This window comes from Ictidomys tridecemlineatus, chromosome 9, assembly GCF_052094955.1.
Source record: "Ictidomys tridecemlineatus isolate mIctTri1 chromosome 9, mIctTri1.hap1, whole genome shotgun sequence".
In the NCBI taxonomy this organism is placed as follows: Eukaryota; Metazoa; Chordata; class Mammalia; order Rodentia; family Sciuridae; genus Ictidomys; species Ictidomys tridecemlineatus.
In genome coordinates this window covers 80,940,730-80,954,885 of record NC_135485.1, presented here as the reverse complement: position 1 = coordinate 80,954,885, position 14,156 = coordinate 80,940,730, and the positions used below count along the sequence as shown (strand labels likewise).

General features: G+C 46.0%; 1 protein-coding gene across 1 annotated transcript in view; it reads left to right on the top strand.

The window, feature by feature from the left end:
- Nucleotides 1–14,156, top strand: part of LOC144366836 (small ribosomal subunit protein uS5m-like) — a 24,705-nt gene extending 10,549 nt beyond the window's left edge. Inside the window, exons 3-12 of the mRNA XM_078021681.1 lie at nt 1,326–1,463; nt 2,076–2,201; nt 4,215–4,448; nt 6,041–6,075; nt 7,871–7,961; nt 10,230–10,276; nt 10,523–10,580; nt 10,854–10,916; nt 12,622–12,758; nt 13,760–14,156. Coding sequence (XP_077877807.1) covers nt 1,326–1,463; nt 2,076–2,201; nt 4,215–4,448; nt 6,041–6,075; nt 7,871–7,961; nt 10,230–10,276; nt 10,523–10,580; nt 10,854–10,916; nt 12,622–12,758; nt 13,760–13,984 — 1,154 coding nt within the window. The 3' untranslated portion in view covers nt 13,985–14,156. The remainder of the gene's footprint in view (nt 1–1,325; nt 1,464–2,075; nt 2,202–4,214; nt 4,449–6,040; nt 6,076–7,870; nt 7,962–10,229; nt 10,277–10,522; nt 10,581–10,853; nt 10,917–12,621; nt 12,759–13,759) is intronic.

Sequence of the window (14,156 nt, the reverse complement as noted above, 5' to 3'; positions counted from 1 at the left end):
TATAAATAAATAAGATCCATCAACAACTTAAAAAAAAAATGAAGACCCAATGTTTTCTGGCTACATTTTATTTGGTAGTTCATCAAGTGGGCTACAGGTCTAGAGGACATCTGTGTGCTTGGTGCGATCTCCCTCCCCACAGGTGAGCAAATCATCTGGAATCGAAATTAGTGTTGAAATCTCATCCAGTCATCCAGTACCTTGTGGCATTGGCAAATCTATCTCATAGGCCTACATTTGAAACAAAATGGTCGTATTAAGTGCTGTCCAGTAATCAAAGATTATCCCTTTGTGTTTGGGTCTCTGTATTCAGTGGAACTATTTCGATGGCTTCCTACCACCCTTAGATGTCACTCTCCCTGTCCTTACCCGCTTTCTTTCTCTGGTCCTGTGAGTCATGGTTGATGCTGCTGATGAATCTGCAGTTACTGTCCTCTGCATGGCTTCACTCAGACTTGAAAACAGCTGTTGTCAGGTTTTTGTTTTGTGTTTATCAAGCCAATACCCTAAAGGCCACTGTCCCTCCAGGGCTGTTTTAATCCTGTCACTTCTCTAGTGAAGCACAGAGCTCAAGAATCTGTGCATGCACTGATCTTGCCAGCACTGTCCCACTCCTTCATCACCACCTGTTCCTGTCACCTCTGCCTTCTTCCTCACGTGAAACCGCCATCCCTGGGACTGGTCAGATGGCTTCCTCTCAGACATGGCTGTTTTAAAACCTTTTCTCAAGTAATAGATGCATGTGGTCAAAAAAAAAAAAAAAATCCCTCAAAATACAAAAATGCGGGTCTTTCACATCCAGCCTTAAATGCCCCTGTTTTCTTCCACAGAGGCAGCCGCTCCTCAGTTTCTTGCGTGATCTTCTGGAGTTGTCTACAGCATGCCTTCCCTGCTTCCCTGTGTTTTGAACATAAAGGGCAGGGTACCCTCTACACATTGAGTCTTGTTCTTCTGAACAGTTTCACTTGAAGGTCTTTCCTCATTTGTCCACTGCCCAGCTGCATACAGCAGAGGGCGCCATTTGCCCAGAGCAGCCCAGGAGCTTGGGCTGGATAATGCAGGGCAGAAACCCTGGCTGTACAGAGCTTTCTTGAGACTGGGATATCCACTGTGGAAATGAACCATGACCTCTCTAGGATGGGCATTTAGGTGGCTTTCATTCCTAAAAGTTTGGTTTTATTTTTTAAATAACAATTGTCCTCAAAATATGATTCTTAAAAGATTAGAATTTTTAGTGACTTATTTTTATCAAGTCACAGTTATTTGGTGCTGGCAGCTCCACAGCCAGGGAGCATCTAACTTGGTTTTGTTTCATCTCTCTGTAGGCCCTTTGTCACTGCAGGGAACCAGAGACAGCCGACACTTCACCAGCTTGAGCCATGCGCTACAGACACAGTGCTGTATCTCTCCTCCCACCAGCCGGTCAGGCCAGCAGTACAGACCCTACAGCTTCTTCACTAAATGTAGGTAGACTGGCACACACTTCCACCTCCTGCAACAGGAAAGTAGGGGTGCTTTCCTATCTTAATTTTCCTTTTGTCATAAACGAATTAACATTTTAGTAATTATTCAACTAAAAATGCAACTAGAATTATCTCATGTGCTACAGCTGTATTTGGAGAGCGCTAGTTTATCTGAGCCCCTCATTTGGGGCACCCAAGGCCTAAAAGTATTGAATTGTGCCCCAGATACCCTGCTGATTTAGAGTCACACCAAGAAGGCCCTTACTGTTTTTAGCTGGGCCTTTGCTAGGAAATATCATTTGGAGAAGTTCAAGAGACGTCACTACTGAGACCTGAGTTGTGATTGGCAGACATCAGGGAAGCAAGTCTACTTACTGGTCAGGGACTTACTGGGATTTAATGTTAGCCATCTTTTGTGGAAAAAAAGTGGAATTGTCTCCTCTTTTGTTTTCCAAATGTAATCATGTTTTATGTTCACTGTATGATTTTATTTTATTTTCATTCCCTCAGTGACATGGATGAAGCTGGGCTTTCTGGCCTTTCTTATTCTTAGGAGAGTGTAGATGTTTACTTTACAACTACAGAGTTTTTAAAAACCCCGTTTCCTTACAGTGACAGCAGATGAGCTCTGGAAAGGTGCTTTAGCAGAGACTGGTGCTGGGGCAAGAAAAGGAAGAGGCAAAAGAAGCAAAAAAAAGAGAAGGAAGGATCTGAACAGGGGTCAGGTCATTGGTGAAGGTAAACGTGTTTGGTTGTTTTGACAGTTTTCAGATTTGGTCCTGAACTTGGGGTGGGAAACTGATGATCTTGGGAAGGGGAGAAATAGGAAGCAAGCTGGGTCTGAGGGAGGCCTGGGAGGGCCCAACGGCAAACTTTGTTCTAAAAAGAGTCTATGTGCTTTTAAAGTGTTTTCCCCAGATTTTATGGATATTTGGCAAACTGGAAACATTCTCATTAAGTGCATAAGAATCCATGGTTTAGAGTCCAACCAGGGGGCTCACCAGGTGCCCCAGAGTGTCACGTACTCCATGGGGCACAGCTGTGATAGGTCCTGTGCTACACACAGCCCAGTGCAGGCAGGTGGAGCTCGCAGAGAGCTGGCAGGATTCCCCTGCCCAGAGAAGACAGTGACCAAGAGCAGATCTGTAGTCACAGGGCCTGTTGCCGCTACTCAACTGGGCTGCTGTCACACAGAAACTGCCCTGGACAGCGCATGGTTGGACAGGCCCAGCTGTGTTCCAGTAAAACTTTATTTACAAATCAGCTGGTGGGCCGCACTTGGCCTTGGTCCTTCACGTGCTGATGTGATTGTTTATACTTGTGCTTTTGAAAGCAAAAATAGGATGGGTGAACTTGAATTGGCTTATTTTTACTGTTGTGCAGACTCATCGCTTTTGATACTAACAACCTTTCAGAAATAAAGGAAGCACCTTGTGCTGCACTTCTAAGATTGCACATCTGCTTGGGTGCTTTTACTACTTGTATCTTGTTTTAGTTTTTAAGCATTTGTTATTTATTTTTAATAATGTTAATAATTATTATTATTATTATTTTTGAGACAGGTCTTGCCTTCTGGTCTTGCCAGGCTGGTCTTGAACTTGCAGGTTAAAACCTCCCTCCTGTCTCAGCCTCCCACCTAGCTGGGACTGCTCACACGCACCACTGTGTCTGGCTATAATTTATTTTTTCAAATTATAAAAATCGTATGCATACCTTCTCAGTAAAAACGCAGATTGTAGAGAAAACTAAAAGCCCCTGATGTCCTTCCTGCCGTCCACATTCCCATTGTCTCCCCTGAGGGGCCACTGGTCTCATATTGGTATTTCCTTCAGTTGTTTTTGTGTGTGCTGGTGCGCGCTTTTGTATAAATTCCCTAAAAGAAATAGATATCGTCTTTAAAAAGAAAAGAAAAGAAAAAGATAATTATACTATATGGTACATGCAATTGTATAATCTGCTTTTTTTTTTTTTTTTTTAACCCAATAAGAGGTCTCAGGGCTGAACATGGTGGCAAACCCCTTAACCCTAGCGACTGGGGAAGCTGAGGCAGGAGGATGACAAGTTTCAAGGCCCACCTGAAGAATTTAGTGAGACCCTGTCTCAAAATAAATAAAAAGGGTTGGGGATGTGGCTCAGTGGTAGAACACCACTGGGTTCAATTTCCAGAACCAAAAGTAATAATAATAACATGTCTTAGAAATCATTCCACATCAGAACCTAGAGAGCAACATTTTTTTGTTTTTTATTTTTTAAGAGAGAGAGAGAGAATTTAATATTTAATTTTTTAGTTTTTGGTGGACACAACATCTTTATTTGTATGTGGTGCTAAGGATTAAACCCCGCTCCGCGCGCATGCCAGGCGAGCGCACTACTGCTTGAGAGCCACATCCCCAGCCCCAGAGCAACGGCTTTTGATTTTGTGCAGGATATGGCACCTGCTGGCTGTGCATTCAGCCGTTCCTCTGTTGCCGACTCGGCTTATGTGCGTTACAGGTCGTGTTTCAGCAGACATCTTAGCGCTCACAGGCCTCACGAGTGTTTCTCTTGGTAAAAGTGAAAATGCGGTCACATGCCTGTAGGGTAGATGTGCATAAAACTGTGACAGTGCAAGGTCACCTGCCAAGTGATCCCATCAGCTCCAACTCCACAATACTGTGCTGGTGTCTGTACACGCGTTCCCTGGCATCTTAGCAACATGAAGAGTGAGCACCTTTTAGAAGTTGTCACTTACCTATAATCTTAACCCTTCAGGGCGCTACGGCTTCTTGTGGCCGGGTCTGAATGCCCCTCTCATGAGAAATGGAGCCGTGCAGACCATTGCCCAGAGGAGCAAGGAGGAGCAGGAGCAGGTGGCGGCTGACATGCTCCAGCAGAGGGAAGAGTGGGACCGGAAGCGGAGGATGAAAGTGAAGCGGGAGCGAGGCTGGAGCGGGAACACATGGGGTGGCCTCAGTCTTGGTCCCCCGGACCCTGGACCCAATGGAGGTAATGGAGGCCTGGTTTGCTTGCCTTTGGTAGAGGACGTATCGTCCTACAGTGTTTCTGAAAATAATTTTATTGTTTACTTGTCTGTTTAGATTACCCTTTTTGAAAAAAGAATTTGACCTCTTTGACTAACTTTCCACATTGTTATCTCAGTTGCATTTGTGGGACACTAGAGGCCTGTAACCAGGAAATGTTCCTCCAACAGGATGGAAAGGCCTGGGTCCCAGTGCCTTAGCAGGTGCCTTAGACATGGTGGTGTGCATTATAGATCTGTAGGGCACAGCGTTTCCCAAACACGTGGCCTCAGGCTTGGAGTGCTGTTTAACAGCAGAGTTGAGAGACCCCAGAGAGCTGTCACTAAGCCTTCGTAAAAGCAAACATGAAACAAAAACTGACGACACTTAGGCTGAATTAGAAAACAAAGCCTCCCCCTCCCCACAAAGGCAGATTCACCTGAAAATCTTGCTCTTGCCAGTGAGTGGGAGAGGAGGAAGCAAACAGGAGTTTGGCTCAAAGTAGAGGAACGGTTGGGCTGGAGAGGATGGGGCGAGAGTGCAGGAGGGTGGAGGTCTGGGAGGGAGAGGACCTGCCCACGAGCCAAGTCCCCAGTAACCAGATCCAGAGTTTAGACAGACAGGCTGCTGTTAGCCAGCAGGGGCAGGGTGCAGGTTTGGGTGAGCCTGTGCAATGGGGGTGGAAAGGTGGGGAGGTCACCTGGTATCTGGTAGCTTTGGTCAGGAGTCATCAAGCCAGATAGTGGCATTGGTGAACATGGCCACCAGAATATTTCTTGATGAGAAGGTGGCACTTGGCACTGGCTTCACTATCACCCAGTGGGTGGGACCCTGGCAGTGTCCAGGAAAGAAGATTGACTCTTGAGCTGACCGATTACAAAGCCGACTGCTGGGTACAGAAGCTTTTATTCTGCTCTCCTATTTTATTACGTAATTGAGATTTTCTGTAATAAGTAAAAGCAAGAGAATTGGGGAGTGTTGGAAACAGCTGTGGTGGTGAGCAGAGGCTGAATTAAGAGAACTGAAAGCTGAGGAGCCGGGAGTTCGCGAGCGGGTCAGACCCGCAGTTGAGAGTGGTGAGCGTAGGCCAGGCTCTGATCTCTCCCGGCAGCAGCAGCAGGCCACTTGTGACCAGACAGCTGCCTGGGTTCTGGCCTGGAGAGGGCGGTAGAGACAAAAGTGTAGGGATTGCGGACGTTGGCGAGATCTATGAGGAGGAGGGACTTTGGTGTCTTTGAGCGACTTTGGTGAGAGAGGCTATGAAGACCCCAGGAGACCAGATGGGAAAGCAGCGATGAAGGCTCTAGAGGTGTCGGCGCTCCAGGAACCTGTGCCTCGGGAGCCGGCAGCAGGGAGCTGGAGAGGGGGAGGCTGCGGTCAGAGAGCCGTGGCTGAGCTCGTGAAGTCAGGCCAGGCCAGGCAGTCCCCGTGGATGATGGGAACTGGGGCGCAGCCTGGAGTGCGGCACCAGAGAGCTCAGGTTCTTCCCATTAGAAGTCTGAGGGCACTTGGGAAAGGCTGTCACACTTGAGCAGCTTGGATGCTCTTATCTGTGTGCTTTTTCTTCTCTCCTTGTAGAGACCTATGAGGACTTTGATACCAGGATACTCGAGGTAGGCCTGCCGAGCTCAACTCCCAGGGTCCTCTGGAGAGGTTGCCGGGGTCGGGTGGGCAGGAGGAGCTGAGCAGAGCTGTGGTCACAGTGATCTCTTGGACACAGACTCAAGTTCAGGGAGGAATTAACACAATTTGAAGTTCAGTTCCTTCATGTTGGTGGTCCCCACTGCTGCCTTGGTTTGTGGGGACTATGAAATTGAGGTTTGTGAGGGGCAAATTCAGGAGCAGAATTTGGAGATTATGTTAAGTTCCTTCTTCCTGGAGCTAGAGTCTGCTATCTGGTGGCCTCTTGTGGAGCTTTACACCAGTTGTATCTAGGACACAATCAGAGAACAGGTTGGGAGGAGCAGGGGCAGGGGCAGAAAGCCTCAGGTTATGGCCACTGTCCAATTTGACTAGGGCAATGGTCTCTGGGCTGCTCATAGATCCTGTATCAGGTGTACTTGAACCACCCTTCCAGGGTGGTTCTCTAATGGCCAGTGTTCCTTTCAGCTGGCACTGTGCATTTAATCAGTGTTTAATAATGTGGAACAGAGCCGGGCGCAGTGGTGCACAGCTGAAATCCCAGTAGTTTGGGAGGCTAAGGAGGGAGGATTGTGAGTTCCACAGCCTCAGCAAAAGCAAGGCCCTAAGCAACTCAGTGAGACCCTGTCTCTAAATAAAATACAAAACAGGGATGGGGATGTGGCTCAGTGGTCAAGTGCCCTGAGTTCAATTCCCAGTACCTCCCCAAATTGTGGAATAATTTATATATCAAATTTGTGACAAAGCCTCTCTGAATATGTATATTATTTCTTCAATATCAGTTATATTATGGAATTTTTAAAATATGTTTACAAGTATTTTATGTTGGTATCCCATTGTGTGTTATTCCCCCCACCCCAATTCTAAAGATTGAACCCAGGGCTTTGTGCATTGCTAAGCAAGCACTCTGCCACCAAACCACATCCCCAGCCCTTTTTACTTTTTATTTTGAGAAGGGTCTCGCTAAGTTGCCCAGGCTGGCCTTGACTTTGCCTTCTTCCTGCTTCAGTCTCCTGAGTCACATGAATTACAGGCGTGTGCCCCTACACACACCCCAGTTCATAGCTTTTGAAAGTTAATCCCACTGAAAGAGTCTTTCATATGTAGGTTGTTTCCTATAAGATCATTCAAAAGTGTGGCCTCAGCCTCCCTTTTCCTTAAACTTCTTCCTAGGAAGGAAAGGGGACAACTGTCATTTAAGCAGTTTAACTATTAATAGTTTCATAATTCCTGGCCTTTAAAATAGGCTGAAAAAATGGGAGATTTTCCTGAAGTTTATAATAAATAGGTGTTTCCAAATTCTGTATTCTTGTTTAAGCCTGATCCTTAACATAGCAATCCAGTCCTGCGAAGTTTTTTCCTTACGTTGCATTTCATCATTTCTAAGATATTTTAGTACCTTTGATACTGGAATTTGTCTTATAATCAGTCTTAAACTATTTCAAAGTTTAATCCATAGTGTTTTCTTTCCTGTGTACATTTATTAAGATGGGGTATATTGAGTTGTGTAGTTGTAAATTCCTTTAAAGATTATCTTAGTTAACTCTCCTAATAACCCAATGAAATAGGAAGAGAAAGTCTTATTTCCATTGTGTTCCCGAAATGCTCCAGAGGGAGGGTTTGTTTGGGAAGTTTGCTTTTGTGCCTACAGACTGGAGGAGGTGCTGGGTCCTGCACCAAGCCTTGTGTGGCTGAGCCAGCAGTTCCTCGTCCTCTACCTCAGAGTTTTCTTCAGCTGTCCTATTGATGAAGCATTTTGTCTTTTAGGTCAGAAATGTTTTCAATATGACAGCCAAAGAGGGAAGGAAGAGATCAGTCCGTGTCCTGGTGGCTGTGGGGAATGGGCAGGGAGCTGCAGGTGAGTGGGGTGACGCTGGACACAAAGAGACCTGGCTGCCCGGCTGGAAGCCAGGGCCCTGCTGCCAGTCTCACTTTTTCTACTAATAGAGCCGTCTAGAGGTCTGGGCTCACAAACCTGGTGGTAAACCACGAAGCTTCTCAGAGAAAGAAAGAAAAGCTCTTAAGGCCTACATCTGAGGACTGGGTATTTTAAAGGGCTTAAGACACTATTGTATTGTGCATAATAGTGAAAAATTAGAACAAGTTCAATCGGGCCTGGTTACAGGATAGCTGTCCAATATAATATTCTTTTTTTTAATATTTATTTTTAGTTATAGGTGGACACAAGATCTTTATTTTTTATGTGGTGCTAAGGATCAAACCCAGTGCCTCACGCATGCCAGGCAAGTGCTCTCCCTCTGAGCCACAACCACAGGCCTCCAAAGTAATATTCTATAGCCATTAAAGAATTGTGAAAAATTACTTACACAATAAGTAATTTTGGTTAAAAATTTGTCATGTAATCATGATTTTTTTTTAAAGTCATTTATATGCAAGAAAAAAAACTAGAAGACTATTCACTGACTGATAAGTGTTCACTTGGGTTAGCAGGTTTGTCAGTCATTTAAATTTTCTTCTTTAGACTTTTAAAGTTTCCCTACTGAACATCTTGTTTTTGAAATGTGTTCACAAAGAACTGAAAAACTGTTAGTTGCTTCCTTTTGAAAATTTCAAAGCAAAAGCAAAAGACATGATAGTGCATTGCTGTAAGAGACCATGGTTAGCAGTTACTGTTGTCTCTTTTCAAAAATATCTTTTCTGAAATTTTGTGTCCATGTTACCTCCCTTTACCTTTTTATAAAAAGCTTAGCAGAGATCTTATTATAGCCATGAATTTGCACCTTGCTCTTCTTGCTTGGTTTTGCCCTCAGAGGTCTTCTGTTAGCATAAGCAGATTTCTGGTATTGGTTTCGTAGTGTTCCAGTGTGTGCATAGACATGATTTTTGACCCAATCCCTATTGTTTCCAAATTTGTATCATTTATTACAAACAACAACAATAACATTGACTTTTTGTACATGGAGTTTGTTGAACTTTTGGAAATATAGAAATAGGAGAAATGTCTTGAAATTGCTGCCGCACTGGGTGTAAATGTCAAGTATTGCCAGATCTCCTCCTCAAAGGTTGCATCAGTTTATGTCCCTCTGTACCACCCATCCTTGCCCTGAGTAGTATCAGACTTTACTGATTGTCAGTATGATCCCTGAAACATCTCTCCTAGTTTACACCTGTACTTTCTAAGTTTGCAGAGTGCCGACACCATTTTGCGTGTTCATTGGCTGTTGCGCTTTCCCTTTGGATATCTGTGAGTTCAGGTGCTTTGCCTATTTTTTTAATTGGGTGGTTTTCTTGTCTTTATTGATTGGGATTAGCTTCTTGTAAGTTAAGGACATGAGCCTTTTTTGTCTATCATATTTTGATGTAGTTTTGAATTTTTTTCCACATCGAAGCTTTAAAATCCACAGAAGTTTTAAACCTTAACATAGCAAATTTATCAGTCCTAGGTCACTTCTGGTTTGTGTTTTGCTTAGAAAATCTCCTTTTGAAGATTATAAGTAAGTCCACTCATATTTCCCTCTAGGACTTCCATGGTTTACTTTGTTCTGTTTAAACTAGGAACTGGAATTCAAGCCCTTTTTATCCCAAGCCTCAGATGTCTTGCCTATTTTATTTTCCTGTGTATAATTTTAAAACAAAGTACTTTTTTCAAATTAAATAATAAATGGTGGCAGCAAATAATGAAAGCATTACTGCAACTTGTGATAAACCTCATTTCTTAGGGTAAAGCATTTACAAATTGGAAACTATTAGGTTTATTTTTCTGGTTAATTAAAATTGAAATTCTACTGAAATCATAGTTTTACTCTATAACAATGTATTTTCCCCTATCCCTTCTGGTCATTTTAATCTCTTTGCACAAGTGCCCCAAAACATTTGCCTTTTATAAATATAGAGCATACTTAATTTTAAAAATTGAGTATATTTCATTTTATTAGAGATTTATAAAAGGTCATGTTATGTATCTAAATGTAAAGTCTGTAGAATGCCTCAGAACAGATGAGCACATCTCTGGCTTTCTTCATGGCTGGTTGTGCAGAGCAGGTGTTCTGTGGGCAGTTGAAAGAAGGGCGTGAAATGCTATAGAGCCCAAACTGGGAGCTGGGGAGAGGCACAGGCTGGGTCAGAGTAGCTTTCCTTTTCATAAGTTTTGCTTTTTCTTTTGAAGGTTTTGCCATTGGGAAGGCCACTGAGCGGGTGGATGCTTTCAGGAAAGTACGTGCATGTTTTTCTTTGTTAACATTTAGTAGAAGATGAAAAGCTCTGTGTTCACATGGGGGCACTGCAGGCACACAGTCACTTATCACGAAGGAATCGTCAGTGTATGTGTGATAATGATATTGTGGCTAAGTCCTTATCTTTTAAGGTGCATAGGTGGAATTTTTTATAATAAAATACTTTATAAAATGGTTTTGAAACCCAGCGAGAGATTTAGGAGAATTTGTTCCTTCTTTTCTTCAGGCAAAGAACAAAGCCATCCACTATTTGCATTACATAGAGCGGTATGAAGACCATACAAGTGAGTGTGGGTCTTTCCTTGTAAGATTTGCAGAATGCCACTGTGTCGTGGTGTGTCTCTGCCCAGTGGGTGTCTTTGTGTTGCTCTGACTGCATTCTTACAAATGTGCAAAATGAGGAAACAGCCTGGCCTGGGGGGGTGGCAGGAGAATGAGTGGGGTCAGAGTCTGTGTGTCCTGTGGGCTGGCTGCTTAGGGCAGCACCCAGTGCTCTGTGGCTTTTGCAGACATTAAAGCCACATGCCTGACCTTCCTGTATCTGCTTTACCCCACAGTATTCCATGACATCTCGTTGAGATATAAGAGGACACACATCAAGATGAAGAAACAGCCCAGAGGTAACTGGAAAGCTCTGACTCTCTGTTGAAGTAAAGCAGAGAAACCACTACAGTCCCACCCTCCCCCCTGGGGTTGTTTCCCTCTCCTTGAACTCATCCTGAGAGTGACAGATGGAAATCCTGAATTAGGCTGAGGAAGGTGAGGCTCCTGGGGAAGAAGCCAAGGTCGGTCTGCACAGGCCCAGGCCTGTTCCTGGAGTGGCTGAGGCTTGCAGAGCAGGTGGTGGTGGTCCAGTTGGATGAGTGGGCACATGGTTCCTCCTGGAGCCTTCACCCAGCTGGACGGTGTTCCTTCCTGCCAGTCACGTGCTGTTCCTCTACAAGTGTCGTGGTGTTAGGCTTGTTATTTGGTGCTGGGGATTAAACCAGAGCCCCACACCTGTGAAGCACTCGCTGTCACAGAGCTCCCCCAGCCCCTCACCATTGAGTACTGTTGAACTTCTATGATCTCTATTCATTGAGGCACTGGGTGAGCAGAAATGGCCTTTCTTGTCTTGTGGACAGGCCACAGGCAGTGTTGGTTATGGGGACAGTCACACCCAGTGCACTCTTTGTGCAGAATTCTTAAACATTTGGATTTGCATTTTGCTTGCAGTTCTGTAGTAAGAACCTGTTTCATTTGACTGTAGTTTTTTAAATCTCAGGAGTTCAGGTCAGGAGCTGGGCGCAGTGGTGCACACCTGTAATCCCAGTGACACTCAGAAGGCTGAGATAGGAGGATTGCAAGTTCCAGGCCAGCCTCAGCAACTTAGTGAGGCCCTAAGCAACTGAGCTACTGCCTTGTGCCTTCCTCAGTGCTTTCAAGAAGAGGAGGAGGGCCACCTTCATCAGGGTGGCCAGAGGTGGCCTCTGAGCAGGGGCAGTGTGAGTGAGATCCTGAAGGAAGAGGAGCAGAGGGGCAGGACTGGGAGAATGATCCAGGCTGGTGCGTGCCCCAGGTGCAGTGTGCCCTCGTGCACAGGCCATGTGAGGACAGTGCAGTAAGTGGGGTCAGGCACGGTGTGTGTGTGTGTGTGTGTGTGTGTGTGTGAGTGATAATGATATTGTGGGGGGAAGATCCTGCAGATGTCTTTGTTTAATTCAGAGAGCAATGGCCATTGAGAGGTTGTGCCCCGGAGCCTTGATTTGCTGAGGATCAAACCCAGTGCCTCACACATGCCGGGCAAGCGCTCTGCTCTAGAGCCCCAGCCCTGGCTTGTGTTTTTGAAGCTCTTCTGGAGGAGGGATTGCCGGTGGCCAAGAGCAGGGCACGTGGCTAGAAGGGAGGAGACCACCCCAGCACTGAAGGCCATCAGGGAGGTGAGAAAGCACTCCAGGAGCCACCAATTCAGGAGACGCTGCCACTTAGGCCAGAAGGTGTTCCCAGGAGAGGGAAGTGGTGTCGCTGCCAGGGCAGCTGAGTGGTCTAGGAGGGTGAGGACAGGCGTCTCCCTTGATGGTAAACAGGCATGGACACGGGAGCTGGCCTGGGCAGAGGGCCAAGAGTTTTCAGGCACTTAAGTTTTAATGTAAGTAATATCCTGGTTTCCCCCCCACTACGTTTAAGGTAGATGTTCTGTTTAATTTTTGTGCATACCATTGAATAAATGTCGTCCTAGAAGTCACACCAGCTGGGGGTGGTGAAGCCAAAATGTCATTCCCTAAACCCAGAGCCACACGAAAGACAGCATGCTGGCAGGTGCTCAGTCCATTTCCTGTCTCCTAGGATACGGCCTGCACTGCCACAGGGCCATCATTACCATCTGCCGGCTCATTGGCATCAAGGACATGTATGCCAAGGTCTCTGGGTCCGTCAACATGCTCAACCTCACCCGGGGCCTCTTCCATGGGCTCTCCCGCCAGGTAACCTTCCCTGGGGTTTGAGCAGGTCTGGCTGTGCTGCAGACCAAGGTGCTGAGGGTCTCCTAGGGGTTCCCACGGCCACCTGCTGCAGTGACCGCAGGGCTCTGCTGCCCAACCAGAGCTAATCTTGTTTCTCAACATCACCTCACCGGGTCTTTTTGAACCAAATCTCAGGTCCCATTTTATTTCATTCGTAAATATTTCAGTGTATTTCTAAAGGATTAGAATCAGAAATCTGAGAAGTGGTTTCTGATTCTGATCCTTTAGAGGATGTAAAGGATCCATTTACTTCTCTGGTAGAGCGCTTGCTAGGAACACTTAAGGCCCAGGTTTGATCCCCAGCACTGGGGAAAAAAAAATGTCATGGTACCCTTACCATTCCTAAATATCATGACTCAGTATTATCAAGTATCGAATCTGTTCATTCAAATCTATCCATTCGTCCGATTTAAAAACATTTTTTTTTTACACAGTTTGATTCAATCTTGTTGATTTGATTCAATCCAGTTGAGAAGATGTCAGCACTTCTAAAGTTTCTCCTGTGTCTTTTAAGTCTCTCTTGGTCTGTCCCTCCCTCTTCCCCCCTTGCTGCTGTTGTGTTGAAGAAGTCAAATGTTTTGTCCCATGGTGTTTCCAGGGTTGAGCACCCGTGGGGTCCTTGATGTCCTTTCCCCCCTGGACCTCCTGTGATTTGGTTGTTAGATCTCAGGGCTCCACCAGGTTCAGGCTTGGTGCTTGGCCCAGCAGGCACGTGCTTAGGGAGTTTGGAAGGCGAGGCCTGGCGTACCCCAGTTTGGGGTGGGAAGGTGGGCTGAGGCATCCCCCTGTGACAGCCACTGTGGTTTAACCACCCAGAATCAGCTGGCACTGCTCTTTCCCCCAAGCTCTCTGGTGGGTACTGCACCCCCACCCCCACCCCACCCTGTGGTGGTGCCTCTCACTCCTATAGCCACAGGGACCCTCGGAGACCTAACTGCTGTTCTCACTTTGGTCTTGCCCAGGAAACCCACCAACAGCTGGCCGACAAGAAGGGTCTCCATGTGGTGGAATTCCGGGAGGAATGTGGCCCCCTGCCCATCCTGGTCGCCTCCCCCCGGGGGGCCTTGAGAAAGGATCCTGAGCCAGAAGAGGAGGTTCCCGACATCAGGCTGGACTGGGAAGAGGTGAAGGCTGCACAGGGAATGAAGCGCTCTATTTGGTCAGGTCTCAAGAGGGCCTCCACCTGACCTTCCTGCCACAGATCTCCCTGCCCCCTGGCTCTCCCACTGCAACACGGTGCCTGCTGCCCTAGGCGCCTGGGGACTCCCCCCTCACATCTTGCTGTGTCACCTTTTTTTTTTTTTTTTTTGGAGGTAATTTCAACGTCCTTTATTTACAAATAAATAATTCTAGTTTTGA